The sequence below is a fragment of the Trichoplusia ni genome, chromosome 12 (assembly GCF_003590095.1).
Source record: "Trichoplusia ni isolate ovarian cell line Hi5 chromosome 12, tn1, whole genome shotgun sequence".
Taxonomy (NCBI): Eukaryota; Metazoa; Arthropoda; class Insecta; order Lepidoptera; family Noctuidae; genus Trichoplusia; species Trichoplusia ni.
Window position 1 is genome coordinate 5,207,038 of NC_039489.1, and position 24,805 is coordinate 5,231,842.

General features: G+C 37.9%; 2 protein-coding genes across 5 annotated transcripts in view; one reads left to right on the forward strand and one right to left on the reverse strand.

Annotated features, from left to right (window-relative positions):
* The window catches only part of LOC113499632 (metastasis suppressor protein 1-like), a 138,794-nt gene that overhangs the window by 113,435 nt on the left and 554 nt on the right, over positions 1-24,805 (forward strand). The window contains exons 5-24 of one of the 4 annotated variants that reach the window (XM_026880163.1): positions 1,937-2,153; positions 2,587-2,703; positions 2,929-3,036; positions 3,571-3,721; positions 4,226-4,329; positions 4,866-4,955; positions 5,559-5,661; positions 5,838-5,930; positions 6,430-6,530; positions 7,006-7,120; positions 7,618-7,718; positions 15,575-15,692; positions 16,828-17,019; positions 20,277-20,383; positions 20,763-20,853; positions 21,902-22,228; positions 22,508-22,633; positions 22,981-23,157; positions 23,780-23,893; positions 24,290-24,417. In XM_026880163.1, the coding sequence (XP_026735964.1) occupies positions 1,937-2,153; positions 2,587-2,703; positions 2,929-3,036; positions 3,571-3,721; positions 4,226-4,329; positions 4,866-4,955; positions 5,559-5,661; positions 5,838-5,930; positions 6,430-6,530; positions 7,006-7,120; positions 7,618-7,718; positions 15,575-15,692; positions 16,828-17,019; positions 20,277-20,383; positions 20,763-20,853; positions 21,902-22,228; positions 22,508-22,633; positions 22,981-23,157; positions 23,780-23,893; positions 24,290-24,417 (2,680 nt within the window). The remainder of the gene's footprint in view (positions 1-1,936; positions 2,154-2,586; positions 2,704-2,928; positions 3,037-3,570; positions 3,722-4,225; positions 4,330-4,865; positions 4,956-5,558; positions 5,662-5,837; positions 5,931-6,429; positions 6,531-7,005; positions 7,121-7,617; positions 7,719-15,574; positions 15,693-16,827; positions 17,020-20,276; positions 20,384-20,762; positions 20,854-21,901; positions 22,229-22,507; positions 22,634-22,980; positions 23,158-23,779; positions 23,894-24,289; positions 24,418-24,805) is intronic. The other 3 variants (XM_026880164.1, XM_026880165.1, XM_026880167.1) reach the window with 3 other exon arrangements.
* Positions 8,334-13,698, reverse strand: LOC113499634. Its single transcript, XM_026880169.1, has 5 exons — positions 13,563-13,698; positions 10,956-10,988; positions 10,035-10,230; positions 9,295-9,432; positions 8,334-8,724 (listed from the first exon to the last, which is right to left on the reverse strand). Exons 1-5 carry the CDS (start codon positions 13,598-13,600, stop codon positions 8,656-8,658), a joined length of 474 nt encoding a protein of 157 aa, XP_026735970.1. The 5' UTR covers positions 13,601-13,698; the 3' UTR covers positions 8,334-8,655.

Below are 24,805 nucleotides of genomic sequence, written 5' to 3' on the forward strand. Positions count from 1 at the left end.
ATAAAAATTGCGATTATATTTTTTAATGCGATTTATTACGGACTCCTTGCTCTGAAGCGTTAATACAGGGACCAGCGAAACCCTTTGAAGTATTATAATATTGTTGAAATCGTGGAAAAAAGATGTCGCATTACAGCACGTATTGTGCCATCACGCTTACGCGCTTCCACAACTGCTCTATACCAAGCTATATTAATTTTTTTTGAGACGTGGCGGTTGTTAGGTTACTCCAGTTAAATTACTTAAGGCGAAGTACTTGACTGGACTTGATCGTCTTTGTATTTTGTAACGATTCTAAACCTATATTTAAAAGAACAATAAAACAAGATAATAACTAGTTTTCTTTTAGTCCTTATCAAGATGTTGCAATTAATAGTGGAAGTATAAACGAATCCAGTTTTTACACTTGTATGTAACTATTGTTTTAGCTAGAAGTATACGGTTGTTATAATATATTTTATGGAATAAGGTGACGAATGACGAAGCATTGAATAGGTTTCTATTTTTAAGTCTTGGTTCAAACAATTGAGGAACTTTTATTAAGCCTTAAGGAAAAGATACATCGCAAATATAATAGTCACATGAGCAAAACTTCCAACATTAAGAAATGACATTCCTTATCTTGTCATTGTAACATATTTGAGCGATTCGCCAACGCTCTGTGAAATGTAACTTGCCTACAATCACAGTACCTATGATTTTGTAAGTTGTATTTCCCTTATTCATACCTTTTATGAAGATTTTCGTTTTTACATCAATAAATTCAGCCTGGTGGCCTACTGGACATGGGCCTTCCCCAAGTTATTCCACAACGCCCACTCCTCTGCCTTCCGCATCCAGTCCATGCCCGCAAGCTTTTTTGGGCTATCTATCGTATTTACATTACAAAACGTAATTAATTCCGTAACTTCAAAATCTCCTAAATGGTCTGAATATATGCCAAAGCGATGCTTCTATCTTATCAAAGTAACAATCTTAATATCCTGCGCTTTGTTTACGAAACAAAAGACTTTTCCTTTTAAAGGCTAAACTTTTCCAAGGTACATCATTAAAGGTTTATAAAGTTTCATATTTTCCTGTTAAGTTGCGAAAATTGATCCGCTTGCCTCGCCTTGGGCCGGTCTTGTTTACCTCGAACAACTTATTGATTTATTGTAAGTTATTAATTGACCTTTATAGACAAGAAAATAGCTTTCATAAAAGTTTTGTTGCTACGAATAGTCTGTTATAAAAACACTAGCTGTTGCCCGCGACTTCGTCCCCGTGGGTAGAAGATATAAGTTATGATTTATATCGGCCCTGTTTTTCACGTTTTCCATTGTATCTTCGCTCCTATTAGTGATGATTCACAGCGTGATGATTTATAGCCTAAAGCCTTCCTCGATGAATGGTCTATTCAACACAAAAATAATTATTCAATTTGGACCAGTAGTTCCTGAGATTAGCGCGTTCAAACAAACAAACAAACTCTTCAGCTTTATATATTAGTTGTGTCGTTGTGTTTTAATGTGGTCGATTAGGCTCGACAAATAGGCTCTATCAGGTACTGTTCCTTTGTGGAACTGGAACTTTGGTTTCATGATAGTAAACTGATTGTAAAGAGTCAAAAAGATACATTAGTGCAAAATTAGAAAATACATCATCCAATTCTTTGAGTAGATGATTTCCTATATCTCCTCGGTCAAAAGTCATACATACTATACAAATTAAATAATAAATCTATTTTGTTTTGTGTTCCCGTTTTTTAATGACATAATTTGGTGGTTACAATAACTCTCCTATGTTTTTAAAACTTGATTCTGTGTCTAAACCACTATAGTCTTTTTTCGTGCATTTTCTTCTATGAAAACTATGATGACATGACGGTGAGCAAGGCGTAGGGTATTGTAACGTAATTTACGTAATATGTATTTTAAAAAACCCCTTTCATTTCCAGTGCCCTAATGGACACCCTGATAACCCCTCTATCCGAGCGCGCTGACGAATGGCGCCGCGGGTCCTGCGCGACCGGCGCCCTGAGCCGCGAGCACGCTCGGGAGTGCAAGCGAGCGAGAGCCGAGCTCAGGCGGCGAGTGACCGAGGCACAGCGACACGCCAGGAAGGCGAGGCGAGCGCCGCCTGACGCCAAGAGGAGAGCTGATGTGTGCATGCAGGTGAGGAATAAAGACTATTTTGGGCAAGACTCCTTTTACTCTTAAAAATCTCACAACAGCACAGAAAGTCGTCCCCACGCCAAACATACTCTGCGAATCCTGTCGCGGGTTCGATCCTTGCCTACCACAAGCATTTATATGATCCACGAATGCTTGTTCTGAGTCTGGGTGTCTTTTTGGACGTGATTGGTATGTTTGTGAAAATCGAGTCGTTTTTTAAAAAGAAATACAATTTTATACACAGCAACATAAAGGTTAAGCTTATGACTTATGTGGAACAAGAAGTAATTGGTACGTAACATAACGTATCATAACAGATACGTACACTGCTTGCAGATGTTAAAGCTTCAATAACTGTATCGTAATCCATTCGGGAGATTTCTACTCCGACCCGTATTCAGAATCGTCTTTTCAGCAACTATTCTATTCCCAGGACATACAAGAACGCAAACAACAGCTAGAAGAGATGGAAGAGAAAGCGGTGAAGGCAGCACTGATCGAGGAACGAAGCCGCTTCTGCCACTTCGTGTCTCTGCTGAATCCAGTTGTGGTTGGTATCTGTATTGTCTAACACCAACTTTAAAATAAATAAGTTATCTCATGTGATGAAATGAAGTCGAGTAGTCTTAATGAAACTGACTCAAGTTAAACGTTCTGGAGTAATAATGTAAAATAAATTTTAGACTACTCCAGTCATGACGACATTCTGTGATCACCTTTATGGTTTATAACTTTTGGAATTTCGCAAACTAATCCATTTGTATCATTTTTACAGGAATCTGAAGTGGCAATGCTAGCGGAAGTGGGTCATTTGCAAGAAGGTACCGAACAGCTGATCAGACACACGGCTGAGCCGAGGACTTTGCCCGCAGCCAGTCTACAGGTACTAAATTTTTATCGTAGTTACATTTGTGTCCAACAGAAGGTTAGCTATGCAAGACCAGGTTAGCAATCACCACTCCATTTTTTTTCGTTAATGTATAGCAAGAATTGCTTTTCGTCAATGATTGCGCTTCGTTTGGGCGTCGTAAAAAACACCTATGTTAGTACTTTTCGGGTATAAGCTTTTAATTAAGGTTTGTATCTCTCCTTAGTCGTGCTCTTGAATGTGTTGTCAAAATAGGTTACATCCGAATATGTTAAATAAACTATGGAGTTGTGATTTCTAATAGTCTATAGAGTCGTGCTGCTGGAGAAAAGCCTCGCCTAGATCCACTTCATCATCATCATCATCTCAGCCTATCGCCGTCCACTGCTGAACGTAGGCCTCCCCCAAAGAGCGCCAACCATCCCGGTCCTGGGCAGCCCGCATCCATCCGCTGCCAGCCACCTTCTTCAAATCATCGGTCCATCGTGCCGCAGGACGTAGATCCACTTGCTAGAATAATATTATTAATGATTTATATTTGGTTTGCAGGTGATCTGCGACATCAAGTCGTGCTACAGCGGCTGGGCGGAGAGCGTGTCGGCGCCGCACTCGCCGTCCGCGTCGTCGCGCCTCGGCAGCCGCAAGTCCTCGCTCACCTCCATCTCCTCACTCAACAGCCAGTGCTCGGACAACCAGCATGGTGAGACTACACTACCCTATCTATAATAGGTCACTAGATAGCGCTTGTTTGCGTGAGGGCCAGTGATCTTGGTAGCTTCGTAGGTAAATGGACTTGTGCATTCAACAAGATTCGCAGTCCCTCGTTTACCGTCAGCTCCTCGATCAACTGCCGCATTCAGGAAACCAACATAGGAATTCAACTCAAACTTAACTAAAATTGCTCGCTAGATGTCACTATTTATGCCCTACCGCTATAGCTTGGTTGATCAATTCGTACCTTGAACCGAGTGTCTACAAGTTTTTGCTCAGCTGGGTAACCAGCAAGGAGAGGAGCATGAAACTAACTTTGTTCTACGTTGATCGCGTATGGTAAGAGCTCCAATATTTATGTTTGATATATTTCAGAAACAATCTAACAGGTTTTTTCACACTACAGTTTCTTTCATAATAAAAAATTAAGTTAACGGAACATTCAATATTTATACTTCATTCCCTCAATAAAATATATTCCTCTGCATTCCAGGAGTGTCGGGGTCGACGGTGAGCTGCTCGACGCCGATCTCGAACGCGTCGTCCGCCGGCACCATCCCCGCGCCCTCCAGCGACTCGCAGCACTGTCTCACACAGGTACACTCTTATAAACACGTTTAACTGGTACATGTAGCTTCGATATATGTAGATTAAGAAAAATACAGTTATTGTTGTAATAACTTGAGTGGAGTTGATGGCTGTCCCGGCCGCTGCGTTACCTCATGGTTAAGGATGCCGGTTGAAACTTGTTGGACAGACAGAGAGAGGCAATCAGTTGCGGGTTTCGTTTGTTCCCTTTGGGTACGGTGTTCTAAAAAACACTGTCACAAATGTGGCTATTGCACTTTTATATCCATTAAATTGCGTATTGTTAGCTTTTTACGTAGCATTTTTATCACATTTTTCTTTTATGTAAGCTCTATTACTTTTGTTTTGATTTATTTTCGCTTGCCAGAAAATCCAGCAATAATACTTACCTTCAAACATTATCGAATCAACAATATTCGACTTTATACCCGTCCTTGTACGTTTACGATCAGCGTTTCATGAAGCAGCCATCTAGATACTAGGCAAAAATCGACCTTACTTCCTCCCAATAAAGTACAGTCCCCTACATGAGCTTCCTGTCGTAGTGCGGGCCGCGGCTGTCCAGCGTCTGCAGCGCGGACTCTGGCTTCCGCTCACAAGACGCGCTCCTACGACGCTCGCTCTACGCTGACCATGTAACGTTACTTTGTATTCAATGGCACTAACATACTGACACAAATGACAGCCATTTTCTATATTCCATCCATCGGTAGATTTGGCTGTTAGAGATTGAATTTTGACATATTTTCTACAGCGATTATGGCAAAAATCTTATCTCTAGTAACTAAATTTTTTGATGTATAGAGTATTGAAAACGGTCGTGTAAAGGAATATGTTGGTGATGGTTTTCGAAAAATAACATATTAAAACCTAATTTTTCCCTTTCTTTGATCACCGTGCTCTTATGACTAGTTTCTTAACATAAAGTTAACAATCTTAATAGCGTTAGTCGTTCTTTTTAAAGTATATTTTAAATCAATAATGGTGATGGTCTTCTATTTGAAAATTAAAGCCTTCCTCTAAATTTAAGAAATAAACTGAACTTCAAGGCTATTCGTAGTCTAATACAATCCTTATCACGTCTAGGTAAGTGCTTTGCTTTCACAGTGCTAGCAAAGTTTATCCTTTCTTTTGCATTTTTTGTTTTATTACATATATTTTTTATTGCAATTAGGTTTATATTTAAATGGCAATAATTGTGTTCCAAGAATTTAATTCTACCTCACTATTGTTTCCAGGGTTCAGATAATCAGAGCGTTAGCAGCGAATGTATAAATCAGACGAAGAGTAATATCGAAGATGATAACTCCGACGACGTGCGTGACGTCATCAGTAATGCAGGTAACTGGCAACGCCATTCTTAATCTGGAAATAAACAAATAAAAGTGGTAAATTGAGAAAAAAAGCACTATCTTGGGGTATTGGCAGTTAGTACTATGATAAAGTATAAAAAATCCCTATTGTATCGGAGAGTTTGTTCCAATTTGTTTGTTATAATTACTATAATATTCCCCCAGCATCAGCCACGTGGCCAGATCTAAAGGACACCGCTCAGTTCGAGCGCGCAGCCTCCGCTATCATGGGAGGACGACCACATACTATATCAGCTGGTACAGTGTTAATGTATTTTTATGGAACAGGGATTTTATAAGCTTTAAATTAATTTGTAAAGTTTACTATGAAGTGATACAGGAACAAGATATAGCTGCCATCACTGGTTAAGCTACGCCATGGATGTCTGGTCATCAATGTCATAATGAGTTTGAGTTCACTGTGTTTTGGAAGGCACGTTGAATTATGAGCCCCGGCTGTTAATATACTGTACCGACAGTGTTTATGGGTAGTTAGAAGCTAGAGAGCTGACAACACGTCTTAATAAGGGACACACACACACACAAATACTCTCACCTAATTTCGCATGTATACTGCTATGAGTGTGACTATGAGTGTCTCCCTGCAGCGTACTTGTCGGGTTCGTTATGCGTAGTCAGAAACTAGAGAGTCTGACAACACTATTCAGTAAGGGACTCACATCCACACACACACACACACTCACACACAAATACACTCGCATAATCGCGCATGTATACTATGAGTCTGCCCCCGCAGCGTACTCGTCGGGCCACCCGCGCGCGGCGCTGTCCGCGCACACGTTCTCCGGGGACGAGGCGCGCGACGGCGGGATCTACGCGCGCCCGCCGCTGCCCACCGTGAGTACTGGCAGGGCGCACGGGGACGTGGACATAGAAACAACGACAAGGATTGTATTCCATAATGCCGGGAACATTTGGAACATAAAATGAATAGATTAAAAAAATCTAAATACCCACGTTTTTAAATGTCACTCTATTAAAATTTTATCAAAATCGGTCCAGCACTTTTATTGTTGTAAATTGCATTGTCATCGGGTTTGAAGCTACCCTGAAATTTCTACCTGCTACTTCATCGAGAAGTGAGTCTAAAATCGTGGGAAAATCGAATCATAATCTACCGTTGAGTAGTTTAATCTTCTCGCTTTACTTCATTCCCAGTTAAAAGTTTCTTTATTAATTTCAATTCCCAAAGAAAATATGAAAGAGCTTATTTTTCATACTAAAGGAAATTAAAATTACCACAGGCGCTTAATAACATGAAACCTGACTATAGAATTATATTGTGTTCATAACTATCACGATATGTTAACAGAGATGCTCGTCCCTGGAGCGGCCCCAAGTACCGACCAAGTCTGGCAACGCGAACACTTGTCAACAGGAGTTCAAGCCGACTAAACCGTCGTCGTTGCCTCCGCATCTCACTAAAGGTAAGTTCTTATCATGTTCAGGATTCATGGTACCGTTGGACTAATGATGAAAAACATGTTGTATTGATTTTGAACCAGAATTAAGTTATAAATGCTGAGATTTTTCAGTTAATTAATCATGAAGTAGTACTAGTAGTCAGTAGTGTTAAGTGCCTCAAGCCAAGTGGAATTTCTACCACATTAACATTAATAAAAATTGTAATTTTGTTTCAGTAAGTGACTTAAAAGGTCTTGAAAAACGGCCTATTTGGAATAAAAACTTAAGATTTTTTTTTGACCTGTAATTTTTCCTAACGTTTATAATCTTAAAATTTCACTTGTCCGGATGGGCTAGAAACACGGAATAAAAAACTAATATAATTCTACTCTTCCGTAAAATTGGAACTTTTTGGTTCGGTTTGAAACCAATAACATCTCCAAAATTTAAAAAAAATCCTCCAATATGCGGACAACAGCACATACTTTGTTCTTACACTCAATACGTTTTGTTGATATAGAAATGCCGCAAGCTTTATACGTGAACATGTCGGAGCTGGCCACGCTGGCCGCCTCCCGCGCGCAACAACAACACAACGCTGAGCATCCGCAGCAAGAGAAGGTAAGCCACTGATGGTAAACTATGTAATGTCAATTTATTGAGAACAACGAAGAATTGCTTTTTTGGGCTTGGGTAAGAAATTCATGCGAAGTCATTAGCTTTCCACCCCAAAAAAATGGTAATAAATTCAACATTGTGACATGTTCATATTTAACCATCGACGCAAAAAGACGGTCTTCATAAATTCGATGTGTCTGCATGTCAGCCTGTCTGTCTGTAGCAAAATGCGCGAACGGACTGGCTTTTAAATGTACATAGTTTTTTAGACATGATTGATAAAAATCGGTCAAATCATTAAAAAGTTTTGGGGGGTGAAAGTTTTTACTGTGAGGGTTTTAGGTTTTAATATCCAATATACAAACAATTGCTAGGTCAAGTGTTATTTCGAATAATAAAACGAATAGAAAACATCAAACGTACGGGAATGATATTCCTTTCAGACAAGTGACGGTACTTGGAATTCTCATTTCAATACAATTGAGCGAGATTTTAGCTTTGGCGCTCGTACAATGCCCATCTAAAAATAAGGTACCTTGTTGTGTGAAATAATAAAAGTTGAAATGTTAATAATTTAATTTATTTGTAAAAAAATATCATACAAGCATAATTTATAAAAATATACTGCATTAATTTATAATTAGTGTTATTTGCATTATTTTATTTAAGCATTTAAAAACCAAAGCGAGGTTATGTTTTAAACATGAAATAGGGACCATTTCTCAGGGAATTATTTTGCAATATTTTGATTTTGACAAAAGCCGGTCATATTTTAGACTTTTTCTGTATGAAAACAATTGTAATTACAACCATTTGTAAGCAGACAAGAGAACTTATCGACAATAACATTTTTTTGCTTTCACAAAATGTTTTCAGTCCAGTATTATCCTAAAAAAATATTGTTCCCTACAACTACATTTAAAACTAATGTTTAAAGTTGTTAAACTTTTTCATATTGGTCGCTTGGCGCCAACGGTAAACTGGTCTGTTTCGGCTCTGACGGTTTGATCTGAAACAATTAGCATGAAAATATCAGGTATATGTTCATATGCAATTAACTAAGGCCCTGTTTAAAACAGCTGATTGTATTGATACCCAAGTGGTATAGATCTGTAAGCTAAACCGCAATCAGAACGCAACGATTGCGATCCCCGCAAAATAAGCATTTGTGTTATCCCGAAATGCTTGTTCAGAGTCTGGGTGTCTTTGGGCATGTGACTTGAAGGTTTGTGAACCCCCCCCCCCCACCAAAGACCAAAATAGGACGAAAAAAAACTCCCGTAGTAAAGAATTTAATCCTTGTGTCGCGGGGATATCCCAAACATACAACACGCCCAATGACACCCAGACTCTGAACAAGCATTTCGGGATAACACAAATGCTTGTCCTACCGGGGATCGAACAACGCGCATAGTAGGTTTGACGTGGTGGCCTCAACCACTCGGCTACCCGTGCAGTCACATTTTCTGTCGACTCCCAGTTTTATTGCAAACCTAAAAGGTATATTTCGTCAGCGTCTATTAGGTTATAGCGCTTCTGTGAACGGTAAACAAACAAATAAATGTAATATTTTTCATACATTCGCCCAGTTGAATTTGGACGCCAAAGCCTCTGAGATCTGACCCTCCTTCAGCTGTTTCTTGACAACCCTCTCCACGAGCCGCAGTGATGAGAACATGTTCTGAACGCTCGACGGCTGACGATTGCGTGATGCCGTCTGTAATTTACAAATATACTATGTTATTAATATGATTCTTAGAAAACACTTAATCGACCTAAACTCAAATAGGTTGCTGAAACCCAGAGTACCCCAACCCAAAGCTTACGGAAGTCGGCAGTCAAATGGAATAGCCTTTCTAATTATTATTATTATTATATTATTAGTCATAAGTGTCCCACAGCAGGACGAAGTCTTCCCTCTCGGTCTATGGCTAACAGAGGCCGGTTTCGTGCGACAGAAACGAGTTTGTAAAGCCATTTTTATCTGGGCCTGCCGCGAGGTCTCCTTTTGTCCTAAGCTACGCAATGAGTCTTTACCCAGGGCTCATTCGGTATCCGACAGATGTAACTTGCCCAGTTCCACTTAGCTACTTCCAGTTTAGCCCCAAATCGCCTATGAGAGTTCTGGAGCATTAAGTTTCTAATTCGATCTTTTAGCTTTTAGATTTTATTAAAAAAGAACGTGAGCTTTTGTACGCGTTCTAAAAAATCTATTCCTGGTTACTTAAATCAATCAAAAGGCATCAATTAATGGTGTATTTCAACATGTTACACAATGTTTTGCATTTAAAGACGTAATATGGAAAAAAAAACGCTCACCATAATCTCAACAGCATCGAACAGTTTATTCATCTCTTTCTTCTCCCTCTCAGTGAGAGTGGGGTCCTCCCAGTCGAAGATCTCGCTCTCCTTCAGCTTCGTCTTGATCTTGTCCAGGGTTATCAGAGGCGGGCTCTGATCTAAAATCTCTCCAGATTTGTAGGCCGCCTTTATTTCTGTCATATCGTCTTGTGGACTGAAAGTAATGCTATAGTTGTAAGTTGAGATATACGATGTTAAATGACAAAGGAGTTGAGCATCAACATATAGACGCGCTTGCCCAGTAATAGTTTATTGGCTATACCAGTAAGAGGCTTAGGATTATCATGACATGATGCTTTTGTAACACAAATAAATATTACACGTTTCTAATGAAGAGTAGACTTAGTAATAGGTGACTCAGGCTTTACCTCATTCCGACGCTAGTTTTTAGGTCTTGTATATGTTTGTTTTGATAGTTAATATAAATATTGATTTTTGTGATGATTACGTTTTGTCATTTTTGACAGAAAAACAGATTCAAATTGCTGTATAATTGAAGAGGATACAAAACGTGATTTATAACAAAATAAACACCTGATTAAAACGTCCCAAAAAGCCTTTAGGTTTTGTTCGGGAGTCCCGTTTTAGAATAATCTGAGGATACTACTGTTGCCTGTCTATGTTTTGTAAAAGATAAGTGTTCCAAAAATAATCACTGAAATACTCTTAAAAAAATCTACTTAAAATAGTTTTTAACTTTAAAACCGTAAAACATTGGTATTACCATCGGCATTCTTGCATAATCGGGAAATACCCATGACATTTATAGTATTTCGCGATTTGCGGCTATGGAAATTGTTCTCATATTGTTACTCCGTTAAACCGATAAGCGGAGATTAGAAAATTCTATAGTTTTACCATAAGAAAATTATTTCTCACCATGCTTGACTGCGTTGTATGTTCACTGCTATTCTGTAAAAAGAAGAAAGTATTTAGAAAGCATGTCACTTCAGGAAAGTAAATTTAGTTTCACTTGTTTTAAAGTCTTGTGTTTACGCCTTTTTTCTGTTAACATACCCAAAGGGTAAAACGAGAACCTTACTACTAGGCCCTTGGCAATGCTGATGGCTGACTGACGGCCTGTCTTTATCCTTGGTAATTTGATATTTCATGTTTATCGATGATGTATTTCAATTGTCGTTATAACAAAAATAAAAACAGAATTCAAGTAGTCACAAGACAGTACGGTAATACATTTGATGGGTGATTTGTTAAAAGAAACTCTCCGTGTTATGGATCCGACTAGCGATTGACTGTTTGTTTTCTTGAAGTCTTTTTTAATATCTTTTTACCAATACATTCCATTCGGGTAAAATTTTACACTAGCTGTTGCCCGCGACATGGTTCAGATTTTCCCCGTTTTTTCCACATTTTCTATTGTATCTTCGCTCCTATTAGTCGCAGCGTGATGTTATATAGTAGTTCCTGAGTTTAGCGCGTTCAAACAAACAAACAAACAAACTCTTCAGCTTTATATATTAGTTATTAGTATAGATTCTGTTTATGTAAAATTAGTTACATCCTTAATACGTGAAGGCAAAATACAAAGCCAGTATTACAGTTGTAGATTGGGCAAAGATAATCCCGGTGTATACAAAATAATTTTACTTTCAGATAACAATCAATGAAAAATTCATTGTTATAAACATGTGTCTCAAACACAACGCATGTTATTGCAAGATGAATGGACAATGAGATCCCCGTTCAGTGTTTGTAATTAACAACTTGCACGGATTTGAACGGGAACCGATTGTGGTGTATCAATTCGTACTGCAGATAGTTTCATTAACAGAATCATTTCATGACTTCATAATCGCAAAATCTCGTAAGAGCAAACCATCCTCATACCAAAATTAGATCATCATGGATTCTCATCTGGGACAGCGTGACAGACAGTCAGACAAGAGCGCCATTCATATTATTATGTCTATTAGCTGTTTACATTCGGTAGAGATGAAACTTTCTTAGTATTTTTTATAAGGAACTATCACAAGTATCAAGATTACGTGAGTGAAAAATGTCCTTTGTTCAATCCTGCTCCCAATCGTTAGATGATGTTAACGTAACAGTTACTGTGGGAGTGTAGACATATTCCCAGAACTAAAGTTACTGTCTGAAATTGTCAACCTCATGAAGGTTACCCGTTCCCCGTCATCTCAGCATTCTCTCATAGATCTCTCACACATCCTTTTATTTCTCTTCTGTCTTTCTCTGCTTTAATTTCCATTCTAGTTTATACTCATACTTGGTACGTGACTCATGGAATCTTTACGTTTTTTAAATACCAAAACGATGAAGTAATGCGTCACAATTTTCATTGCACATTGAAAAATTGCGTTAGTATTTTACGCTCGCCATGCACTCGATAATTTTCTCTCATTTTCTTTTATGTTAGTTGGAAAGATAAGGTTATTTTCCTTGTAAATGCGGTCATAAGTGAAATATATTGCGCTGTTTGTATTATTCTACGTTTATTTTGGTATCGACGCCAAATGAGTAGGTACAATGATAGATGTGTTATGTACGAAATAATTTCATTTAAATTGGATTAGCATTAAGCATTGTAAGTCTGTGTAATCTACAACAAAAAATAAAAGGATTTTATGTCAAGTATGTCTATTTCAGGCACTTCTGCAACGTATATTAATGTCTGAGACTAGTTTTGAATTCACTTTGCCCGGGAAATAAAATACAAGTATCTTTCGTCAAAAGCTGGATGGCCCCATGCACCATGGTGATCACCATCAAAGATGTAAAGCAGTCTTGACTTATGACTAAAAATGCCTTCCGAGACACGGATGACTTTAAGTATGTACATATGTAGATATTTACAAGTCTGATTAGAAGATATTTATCCACTCACTGTCTTACCTAAAGGCTTATCTATAGCATACCACAACAAATCAATTGCGTTGGATTACGTGAGCTTGTTTTTTAGGTTCTGTACCTAAATGGTAACCGGATCCTATTAATGAGGCACTGCTGTCTGTTCTCCTATCACCAGGTCATGTCTAATGGACCGAGATCGCTAGGCAGTTTAAATTTTACAGATGAAGTATTTCTGTTACCGCTATAACCATAAATACTGTTGTTACGGTCATAAAGTTGTTGGGTGACAAATCAATTCTTGGGTACCCACTTCGTTTGATGCAAAATGCAATAAGTGTTACTATTTCTCTGCATCATCTAAAGTATTTATTGATAACTTTAGGTGTTGTTGATAACACTAGCCGAGCTCCGCTTTTTCACCCGCATTCTTCCCGTTCCCATTCGCCGTCGTTTGATGTTACTTAGGGCTTTCTAAATAAATGAACTATTCAACTTATAAATACTCTATTTGTACTAGTTTCTAATAAAATAACTTTTATTTTTCTTTAAGGCCTTATATATAAAAATACCAATCCAAGATTATACAAGAGTAATCATTTCAAAATCTGCATGTTATCAATTAACTATTGAGTGAAAAATAAAGCAAAAAATACTCACAGTATATTTACAAACAATTTGAAGACTGTTGACACCATTTTAACTGAAGTCAAAGCAAACGTTCACTGTGAATACTAGCGAGCAACTGAACCGCTGCGATTCGTTACGTGATGTTGTATGCCTGTAACCGGCTACTTATGTTGGTTATATTGCTTAGCCCTGAATGAGATCGAGGTAGTTTGTGTACGCGGTGCGAATGGTCTTGATACTTGATTGGTTTTGTGGCTGAGATGATGTTAAAGTAATATTCTACAAGTTTTATACAACGCCATCTAGTTTCAAAGTAAGTAAAGGTTGTATAAAAAATAATAGACCACTTGAAATACTAAAACACGAATTGCACCCAGAGACAAAATAAATGATTTAGGGTTACAAACCACTAGACCAGTAGGCCAGTCAAAAGTTATGTGTGGCAGTGTAAGATATTAAGTTTAACGAATTCGTATGTTTTATTTGCGGTCAAACGTATGTATTTTGAACACTATACATTGCTCGCTCTAACGATCAACATAATAAAAAAACTTACTTAGAAAATAATATATATTTCTGCGATGCAAAAAAAAGAACGACACACAAATTGTCCAAACCCAATACACCCTATATTTGTCGTTGGAGGTATGAGGATTAAGGTCCCTTTCATAAAATGCATTTTTATATTTTGAATATTTCCCACATAGCTATAGATCCAAAAATATTTATTGAGCGTCTGACAAGACAGGTTTTCTTTTAATGATCGGCTCCAGCATTAAGGTTTTTAATAGTTGTGACGCGGAGGGTTTCGCATACGCTCAAGTCGAATACACAAAACACCCAGAGTCAACTAGCCTCCCTGGTTGACACAAATGTTTGTACTGCTTGGGGGTCGAACCCTTTGCTCATAGTTGGTTTGGCCTGGTGATCACCACTAATCTATTTGTTGTCTGAGTTATTTCACTGTCGACTGATCTGAAAACATTGATTCAAATACATCTTCATAAGGAACATCAAATGACATATTAATTGCAAAGTATCAAAACCAGTCAATCGCACTAAGAAAATCGAGTATACATCATCATTGTTCAATATGAAAACTTTAAGATTACCGGTACACACGATGTACGTTATGTACGCAGCGTACTCTGCAACAATTCCTGTTTATTACTTGTGTTTGTTAAACTTTATGTGAATGACAATTGTGTGCTTTGTTTCTCTGTTACAAGATATTCAATAATCTCCACAGATGTTATATGTATTTCAATTAATGTAATGGGTTTTTATTAAGGATGTTTACCTAGTATATGGCAAGGCATTCTAGTCCTAATTACAAGTGTAATAGGTGCTATAGTCCTTATATTCTTAATACATTGCAATAGGCAATTAATTAACTTTATGGTACAGTCAATAACAACTGAAGATGACAATAAATAAAATTAATGTTTACACAATTAACTTTAATTTCTTAAGCACCGAGATGTAATTTATTTATTATTTAAAAAACTATAATTGCAGCTATGTAAGTATCACATAATACCTATACATAAATTAAACTGTATGAGTCTTTAAAATTAATGAAATAGTTATCATTAAGTCCCATAAAATTTCATCAATTTTGGCTCAAAAGTTTTTATTTTAAGTCGATTGTCTATCTTTGTTATTAAAATAATACTATTTCCCTCTCCTACGGATCATAGCATAACGCTTTACAGCCTACAGCCTGCCTCAATAAATGGGCTATCCGAAACAAAATCACCTTACCACGAAGTTGAACAGTGACATTAATTATTAAATAATGTAACGGTTTACTCACGCGTATTTATGGGGGAAGCCCGACTAGTTTCGGACCCAACCGGAGTCCTTAATCATGAGCAGACGCGGCGCGCGGCGGGAACGCGACTCGCGAAACTAGTCGGGCTACCCCGATAAATATGCGTGAGTAAACCGTTACATCATTTAATAATGAATCATTCTCACGATAGTTACTATCAAAATATAGTGAAATTGTACCTATGTTAATATGTAACCATCATCCCCAGGTTTGTTCAGAGAGCAGTGCCAGCGAGTCTTCTCTAGAGTCTTCGAGCGGCTACGGCAGTCAAGGCGCCTTCGCTGCTGAGGAGCATGCCCATCAGCACCAGGTCCAGCATGCAGACGGTGAGCCAATGTCAACCTTATGTGTGTAGCGTAGGGTCGTGTTTAGATTAGATGTGTTGTGTGTCCGTGATTGTGTTAGAGTGATGTGGAGAAATAGCCAAGTGGTACGTAATTTTTATGGAAGCTTTATTTATCTTTATAGAGTCCTTTTTTGAGAGATGTTTTGATATCCAGTTTTCGTCTCTATTTCAAACTTCTAGTCACCTTTTGTGTGTTTTTTTTAATCTGGATTTTTTTAAGAAACAGAAAACATGAAATAAATTTAACCCGTTTATAAATCTCAATAATAGATTTTGTTAATATTTACTGTGCAATAAAGAATAATAGAAGTAATTATTCATTAAAGGGACCTTCAAACCAATACTTTGTTCTACATGAGATCACAACATATTTAACAAAGTCATAAACAGTATCCACATCATCCTAATGCAATCACGTTAGATTTATATCGTATCGAGTGATTGTGTATCTTATTTGCATTATCGTAAGACTTCTATTAGATTAGCAGTGTGCCGTGTGAATGTTATGTTCATTAGATGCTATGTATGCCTGTAGTAGATTTTAATTTCGTTATCTTAGATTTTTTTTTTCTTTTTAATGATCTTTTTTTACATATCCCATTTTTATTATACCGTTATAACGTACATAAATGGTATTCAATCATTTAATTCTATGATTTTGGGTATTATAAGAAAGCCCTTACCTCTTACTTATAATTAATTACATAACAAAAATGTTTTTACTTCAAAATCAATCATCCATCCAAAGGTTATCCATAAAATACGGCTTTTGGCGATAAGGCACGATGTGGCACCATGTTACTATTTATCTTGATCCCAATCATGTTTAATATATGAACCTATGGTGTGCAATAAAGAATGTTCTATTATTTTCTGTATTCTACGCTAGTAAACTATACTGCCCAGCAGGATAATTCTCATTTTATGATGATTTTGATACATTTCAGTAATATAATGTAGTTTAGAATGAGCAAAAAGGCATTTTTATTTTTTTCTTCGTACACTTAATTTAACTGTATTTTTGTCAGAGCACCTTTTTCCAAACCCTTCCAAAAATATTTATTTTACGTTTTGTTGTTGTAACACGCTTTGCATGCATTCATTTGCCGCCATAGTTGAGTCCGAGATCGTGACTCTGCGCCGGGACAGCGACGCGTCCGTAGCGGCCGCCCGCGAAAGCTTTTCCATCTCCCTCGGGAGCCTCGAGGAGGCCGTCAGGTGTCTGGACGAAGCCAGCGAGACGCCGGTGTTCGCTACCATCGGGAAGAAACCGGCCGTACCGAAACGGAGGCCGCTGTCCATGACCGGTGAGAGATACGTCTTCGAAGGAAGAAAGAGTGTGGACAAGTGGTAACACTGATCGAGTCGCCTCAAGTAATCGAAGTTTAAGCGATAGGTCGAAGATTTTAGGAACAGTGTCAGGTTTTTGACCTGGCTTCATCCAAAATGACGATATTAAAATTAACCTAAAAATGAAGTCAAAAGCAAGTTATTTGGCGTATTATTTGAGCGATTTGATCAGCGCTAACGCTTGTCAGAAAGGTTTTGAAAATATCAGTCCGTATACTGCTGAATAAAAGCCTCTTCTTTAGAACGAACTGCATCAAACACAAATCTGGTTAGTTTCTTTGGGTATTGTTTTTATAATCCTCAGTTTAAGATGTCCCATTGGTGGACAATCACTTCTTTACTTTTCATTAAATTGTATTCCATGTAAACCTAAATGTTGGGCAAGGGATGTAAAATTTCTAGAACAAGAAGATTCGTCTCCATAGAAGATTTCTGACCCCTGTTTCGCTAGCTTCATCAAAAGACCCCTGGATGTAGAGAGGGTCTCTTGATGATGCTTACGAAAAATCGGTCGTTGCGTCGTTGAGAAGAAGCCAACAGAAGAAGACCGAATACGACCATTCATCTGAAGCATTTGGCAAATGTCTCGGTAAAAGTCGTATGCAAGAACGATGCAAGTTGACGAATAGCAAAATGTCACCTTTAGCTATCATGTTGCCTTTAACACTGTCAAGTGGTACATCACACTCGAAAGTGACAAGGGCAAGTGATAGCAAATAGAAATAGCTGAAACTAGCAGCGATTTCTATTTAGATTCCATAAAGATTAAATAGACATTTTAAAACGTCACAGTATCGTTTTTGCACACCACCGAAGAGAATTTGCAAAGTTAATTTATGTTGATCTCGTAATGTATATCAGGGTGGAAGGGACATCGACCCGTTCCCATTTTCCAGGGGTTCTGGACATGATTTCAGACCGATTCCAATGGAATTTTTCATTGGAGATGTAATGAATATGGCAATGTTTTTTCGCGATTTTTTTTAATTCCACGTTTCATTAAATCAAGTTTCCTAGGTACATATCTTAATAATATACTCATAACATAGATCAAGGTTTTGTAAATATTAATAATTAATATAAATAATAATATTTGTAAATATAAACAAAACTAAAAAATTCTCCCGATCCGCATGATTCGCAAAAGTACTCGAGGCGCGGTCATCGCCTTGTAGAATGTTACCGATAATGATATCAAAGAAGTAATTTAATACATTGCTCGGAATATATGAACCTCAACCGTGAAATACGTAAGAGATACCGCAACTTATGTTGTTCATTGCGATCTTCCATCTATCTAGAAACTAGGATTTTTGGTGCTCGCGCCACCCCGGGGATACAGTTACCTACTCCACGTCGACATACCTGTGACGATATTCAGATTCAAAGTGCATCCCTAAATTCGTTTCCCAAGTTTCATGATGAGGACTACTTTTGTTGCCTCGAAATGAGACTTAAAGAGCAAATTGGTGCAAAGAAGTTTGTATTTTTTTTAACAAAAAAGAATTCCTTGTTGTCCTGTAGGTACAATTTGACTGCAAACATAGCCGATTGGTTGAGGTCACCACTCCAAACTTAATGTGCGCATCATGTCGCGGGTTCGATCCCTGCGTAATACAAACATTTGTGTGATCTAAGAATGCTTATTCTGATTCTGGGTGTCTTTGTGCACGTGATTTGTATATTTGTAAAACCCCCCGCGACAAAAGGCTTACCTTAGGCATACCTTTATACAGGAGTCGTTTCTTTTAAAGAAAAAAAAATACTATCATGTAGAAAATACGAAATAATCAAGAATCATTTCGCCAACATCTATCGATCCCATATAAATATTATTATCGATCAATCAAAAACCTACAGTTCTGTTTTTAAAAATGATGCCTATTTTTACTTGTTCGGTACCTGATGCCTGTAGAATATGCATGTGCAATCAGGTAGGTTCACCATGTTCTTTGTAGCAAATACGAGTAATTTTGAAATGAAGACTTTTGTTAAGGTGGTATGTGCGTGTGTGTGTGTGTATCTTGAAGGCCTAATGTAGGTGTAGGTGGTAGTGTAAGTGGTGGCGATTATGTCGAAGTCTTTCCCGCCCTTGCTCGCGATAAAGTGAAGGTAAGTGTTGGTATTTATAAAGTAGCACATTTTTTACGATCCCTTATCATAAAAAATCGTATTTAAGAATAATAATTCTGAAACTTCCAATTTTTAAGAACAGTGATTGATGTTGTTTTTGTGCTTACGCGATATATGTAGTTTAGGAAAAAAATGTGTCCGCATCGAGCTTCCACCATGTTATAACGTTGCTGTAGGTACATATTGCAGGGCGTTAATATAACAACGTTTACAATACATAGAGGGCTACAAAATGACGAAATCAAAAACCCTCTATTTTAGATACAATTGATTTCTTTAATAATGGTAAGTGCATAAATTTAAGTGATGTCGCGAATTTAACGATTGCATGTCCTTTCCATCCTGTATAATAAAATCGTTGTAAAGTGAAGACTGTAAATCGAATATGTTTTAAAGATAATTATAATAATTGCTGTGTGGTCTACGAACAATTCCGAAGCCAAAAACATGATTCTTACAATTTTTGTCTATTTGTCTGTATGTATGTCCGGAAATATCTAAAAAAGTGCCGTGTATCGGTACTTTTTTAGATTTGATACAAACTTTCAGAGAATATTAAATTAACAAAAGGAAGCTAGTCGGGAAAACCCGATAAATATGCGTGTGTAAACCGTTGCATCATTATAGGTACAATATGATTGAAATATTGAAAAAAAAAAGATAGGTAATAAGAAGGTAAGGTTTTATTAATATTAATACACGTATATTCTTTTGGAGTTTGTTGTATAAATATTTTGGAGTTTGATTCCGCTTGCCAATTAATAATGTGTGTTCTACATTGGAATGTTGTCCTAAAATATGTGTGTGTGAAGTAAACTAATTTCAATGAATTATGGATTGTTGAGTAGTATGTCGATTTATAATATTGTATATAATTTATTTTGTATAAACTTAACCACCCAAATCAATGTGTTCAATTGGTACGAATCATTTACACCCATTTTTTTGGCGGCTCATGGACGACCACTTCCTCGGGGGAGGAAATGGATAGTGTCAGAAGGGAGATTGCCTGAAAATCAACAAAGGTCCCGAGTTTTCCTATATCACAATGATACTAATATTTTCGTATTCTGTTTCACAGCGACGGTGTGGTCTCGTCGTGGTTCGTCCAGCTCGCTCGGCAAGCCGCCGCCGCCAGTGCGACGGTCTTCATCCATATCTAGACCGCAGCGACCTCCTTATATGCAAGTGAGTATAGAATACATTATACATACATACATAGTTAAGAATACGTAACAGGAATTTGTCATACTTGGTGGTAGAGACCTAAAAAAAATGGCTTAGGACGCCTGTGACTTTGAAATAGCAATTGTAGTGATGTTATTTGCTACTATATTTTTGTAAGGCGTAATGCGTCTTCGAGAATCCGCCTTTAAATTTTCTTTAATTGTTTGTTTGTCGTTCCGGTTGGATTTTTGCAAGATAGACTTCCCAATAAGCTAGCGGGCTAAAATTTTCAGGGTAGCTTCAAACCCGATGACAATGCAATTTAAAACTCTAAACGGCTGGACATCAAAAACTTGGATTTTAGATCTATTAATTATTATTAAATCTACTTCTATTCCAGAACACAGCCAGCCCAGGCCTCGGCGACTCGGAGTTGCCCCCTCCGCCCGCCTTCTTGCTTCAGCCTGACGCCGACGCCGGTGATTATGACTGTACATTACCTGCACTTATTACTTATTAGACTTTAGTGACAAGCAATAAGCTGGGCTTTAGACGGCCTGCGAGGTGATCAAACATGTTTAATATCTCTATTTTTAAATGACCTTCGCAGTTATTAATGTGTGTAGTGGGGGTTTTCACAAGCAAAGACAACCAGACTCAGTACAAGTATTCGTGGATCATACAAACGCTTGTCCTGTGAGGGATCGAAATCGCGACACGTCGCGCTCTGTGTACTAGAGAACATGGAATATCTACAAGAGGGGTGTCATACACTATTTATTGTAGGGCTGTGTCGCCTCGTTACGGAGTGCATTTTTTTTATTTTCTTTTTAATGACAAAAGTTTCTGTAAATTGAAGATTTTCGTTTTTGAACGGGCAATGTTTGACTTAAACATGTTTGATCCTCTCGGTGAACGTTTTGTTTAAACTTGAAGGTATGTTAATGGTTAAAGATTGTCTAAATGCCATAACGTATAAGATATATATTTTAAGTATTAACCGTTTGACTTGCTTTGTATATAGGCCGAAAATAAGACACAGTTTTCTTAATCTTCGCACGCTCAAAGACAATGCTAATAAAATCTCACAAGTGATTATTTATTTTGGCTATTGATAACACCATCACACGCGAACAAAATTTGTTTATCACAAGCCTTTTGGTCGTTGACACGCATTAGTTGAATTGTACACATAAACAAGTGAAGGTGTTATTTTTAGAATTTATTTTGTGCCGAAGTACTAAGCGAAGTAGTGATGAATAAATCAATAGTAAATTGTAATAAAAAATGAACAGTATTTATCGCTATTTTATGTCTAATAATTTTGAAGTGATCAAGGAAAGAATCATAATATTACTACCTAAAAACGGGATTGAATCCGTTCCCACTTATCCAAAATTCACTAATTTAAATCAAAGTTGGTGAAAAATCCAGGAAAAAATCTTCGACTGACCGACGCATTATAAAGTGAACTAAAATGCCATCTTTTTCTCTCATAAAAAGCTAATCACCACCTTACTAAAAACATTCTCTTTACAGCACACATAAACGTAGCAGAAACAGTCAAACAACTGACCGAGTTGAAACACATGCCGGCTTCACCCGGCATCGTCCGCCGGAGTCTTCAACAGTTGCAGAACCAGAACAACGCCAACCCCCCCTCTCCGACACAACCCTCGCTCTCAACCTTCCAACAAGCGAAGAGCAACTTCTCCTCAAGCACCAGTCTGAATAGCACCGGGAACCTGAACCCGATTTATGGGCAGACGGGTCATCGGATTATGGCCTACGTCGAGAATTCCATGTATGTGAGGAAGAATAGTTTGAATAGCTCCAATTCGGATCTGCTTAGGGATAGTAATTCGGGTGAGTGTTGTTTTTATTTTCGCGTTTAAAGTTAAACTTCATTTAAATGAGAATAAAACAAAAGAAAAGTATTTTAAATAGTATGAAATATGTCCTATACAGTATGAAACTAGTTTTTAAGTGATTGTAATATTTTAGAAATAACGAGATATTGCCAGGGCTTTACTTGAAGAAGTGGCGATAGTTTGTCTGACCTAATAAAACATGGCCTTCGTTGCCATCGATAGATAAACCAACAGGAATAAAATCTTCAGTTATACAATTTTCATGATTCCCTAGGTATATACGGTGAAGGCCGCGGCTCCCCCCACGGGTCGTCTCCCTCCACCCCGAGCTACGGCGAGAACAACTCCTTCTCCAGCTTCGGGCCCAGGATGTCCAGCGAGTCGCATTACGGACAGACTGGTGAGATTTGTTAAATAAAGTAATGGAAATTTATTGTAGAAATGCCCGAAGATGTAAGCTTATGTTCGGGGTTAGCATTTGAATGCTTGAACTAAGATGAATACAACTTGAAATATATTGATCTAAGTTAAATTATGAACAAAAATTTAGACCCAAGTTTAGATAACTATGAACTTATTTTCTAACTGCCTATCAAATCTTTCCAATAAATCGATGAATTCAAATATTTTTCTTTAATTATTACATATGGTTGATTGGTATCTAGTGACACTATGTGCGATAGCGAAATCTGACAAAAACTTTATTATAATACAATCTAAACCCAACCTTATCACCTTATCCATCAGGCTTCAAAATGCAACAAGAGCGTCAGGACAAGAAGTACCAGAACACGATATACGCTCAGCCGTCGGACATAATCGCGGGCTTCAACAGCATGTCGCGACACGACGCGCTCAGCCCGCTCGCGCTGCGCAAGAACATCGCCGCCAGGTCGCACAGCGCTGACAGACATCATCTCGAACGTAAGGGGAACTAACTATGTCAAAATTACCTATATTTGATAGAATTGAATTTTTCGGCGATTATGTCCAAAGTCGTTGGTTGTTCTTTTTTGTAAATACCTATTCAAGCTTTTTAAGGATTATATTTGATAGATTCCTGCTCAAAGCTATTTCTCGATCAAAAGAAGAAATAAAGTTCAAAATTGTAAGTTGTTGCTTTTTTGTATACTACTTTTCTATAATGTATGTACGTGTAAGATATTTCCCAAGAGACAGGATGTCGTCATAGAGCTGATTTTCAGTGCCAATGGGAAAGTAGCTACCAACTGAATATTAGATATTAATTTAATGGCTATAACTTAGATTTTGATAGGCTCAAAATCTATATCATAATCCATTTCTAAAATTCTCAGAAAACATTCTAGGTAACCAAAATTTTTGTTCCGGAAGATTATGGTGATTGATGTAAAATTTATCTTTATTTACTCATTTTACGATGTTTCTGGAAGCCTTCAAAAAGGTCTACAGTTCAAAACTCATAGTTTGTCATCTCTCTGCACATTTTACCTGATATTCCTTCATGAGGCACCTATTAGTCAGTCATTATTCCTTATCCAGTCCTTCACCCCCCGCTATGTTCCAGAAGGCGGGCTGATCGCGAGCCTGAGCGCTAAGCTGGCGCCGCAGCTGTCGCCGCGCACCTCACGCCGCGCCATCTCCACTATCACTGCTGCTGACCCCCCGGCCAAGGGGAAAGGTATGCTAATTATATTTTTGATCTTGGCCAACGTCTATGCTCTATTTGTTTAGGTTCGTAAAGGATCATGAGTCAAGGTCATGCTCAATAATGTTGAATTTATTTTTTAATTGAGTAAAATAAAAATCACAACGACACCGGTTAATTACACCCAGCCTTCATTGATGGACTGCACAGATAGCCGAGTCATTAAAGAAACAAGGTCAACTTGGTCGCTCGACATGTCGCGGGTTCGATCCCCGTGCAGTACAAGCCTTTGTGATCCACGAATGCTTGTTCTGAGTCTGGTTGTCTTTGTGCATGCGACTTGAATGTTTCTAAAACCCCCTGTGACCCAAGGATTGAATTCATAAGTGCAGGAGTAGTCTAAAAGCAATTCTGTTGGTACTTTCTCAGGCACAATCCCTAGCGCGGTCCAGCCCGCCTTCCTGGACAAGCTGTCGGCCACCATCCAGCAGCAGCGGCGGCAGCTCGACTCCTCGCGCGCCAAGTGCGTGCGGGACATGATCAGTGCACATGCACAGGTATGTGCACAGCATTACATAAGTTACACACAGAGTTCGCAGATTAGTGCCAAACAGTTCAGTTCAAAAGTCTTTATTTCTTTCATATAACATTAATCACTAAATTTAATTCCCCACAAAACCGTTTACACGGTTCGAACAAGTTACAATAATGTTATAATATTTGTAAGGCGTTCAAGAGCTTAACAATCGAGCTCAGTGTCGTGCCATGCGAGCAGTGGAGTTAGACGGGCTGACCATGTGGACTTATTTACCTATATATACAGCCAGTAACCCATCAAAATCCGTTTCTGCTTTTAAAAGACAGTTATAGATATTAATGTCAAATTGTGGCATCCAGAAAATACTTAAAATGTGACTTATACTAATATTAGTTTTCGAAATTTTC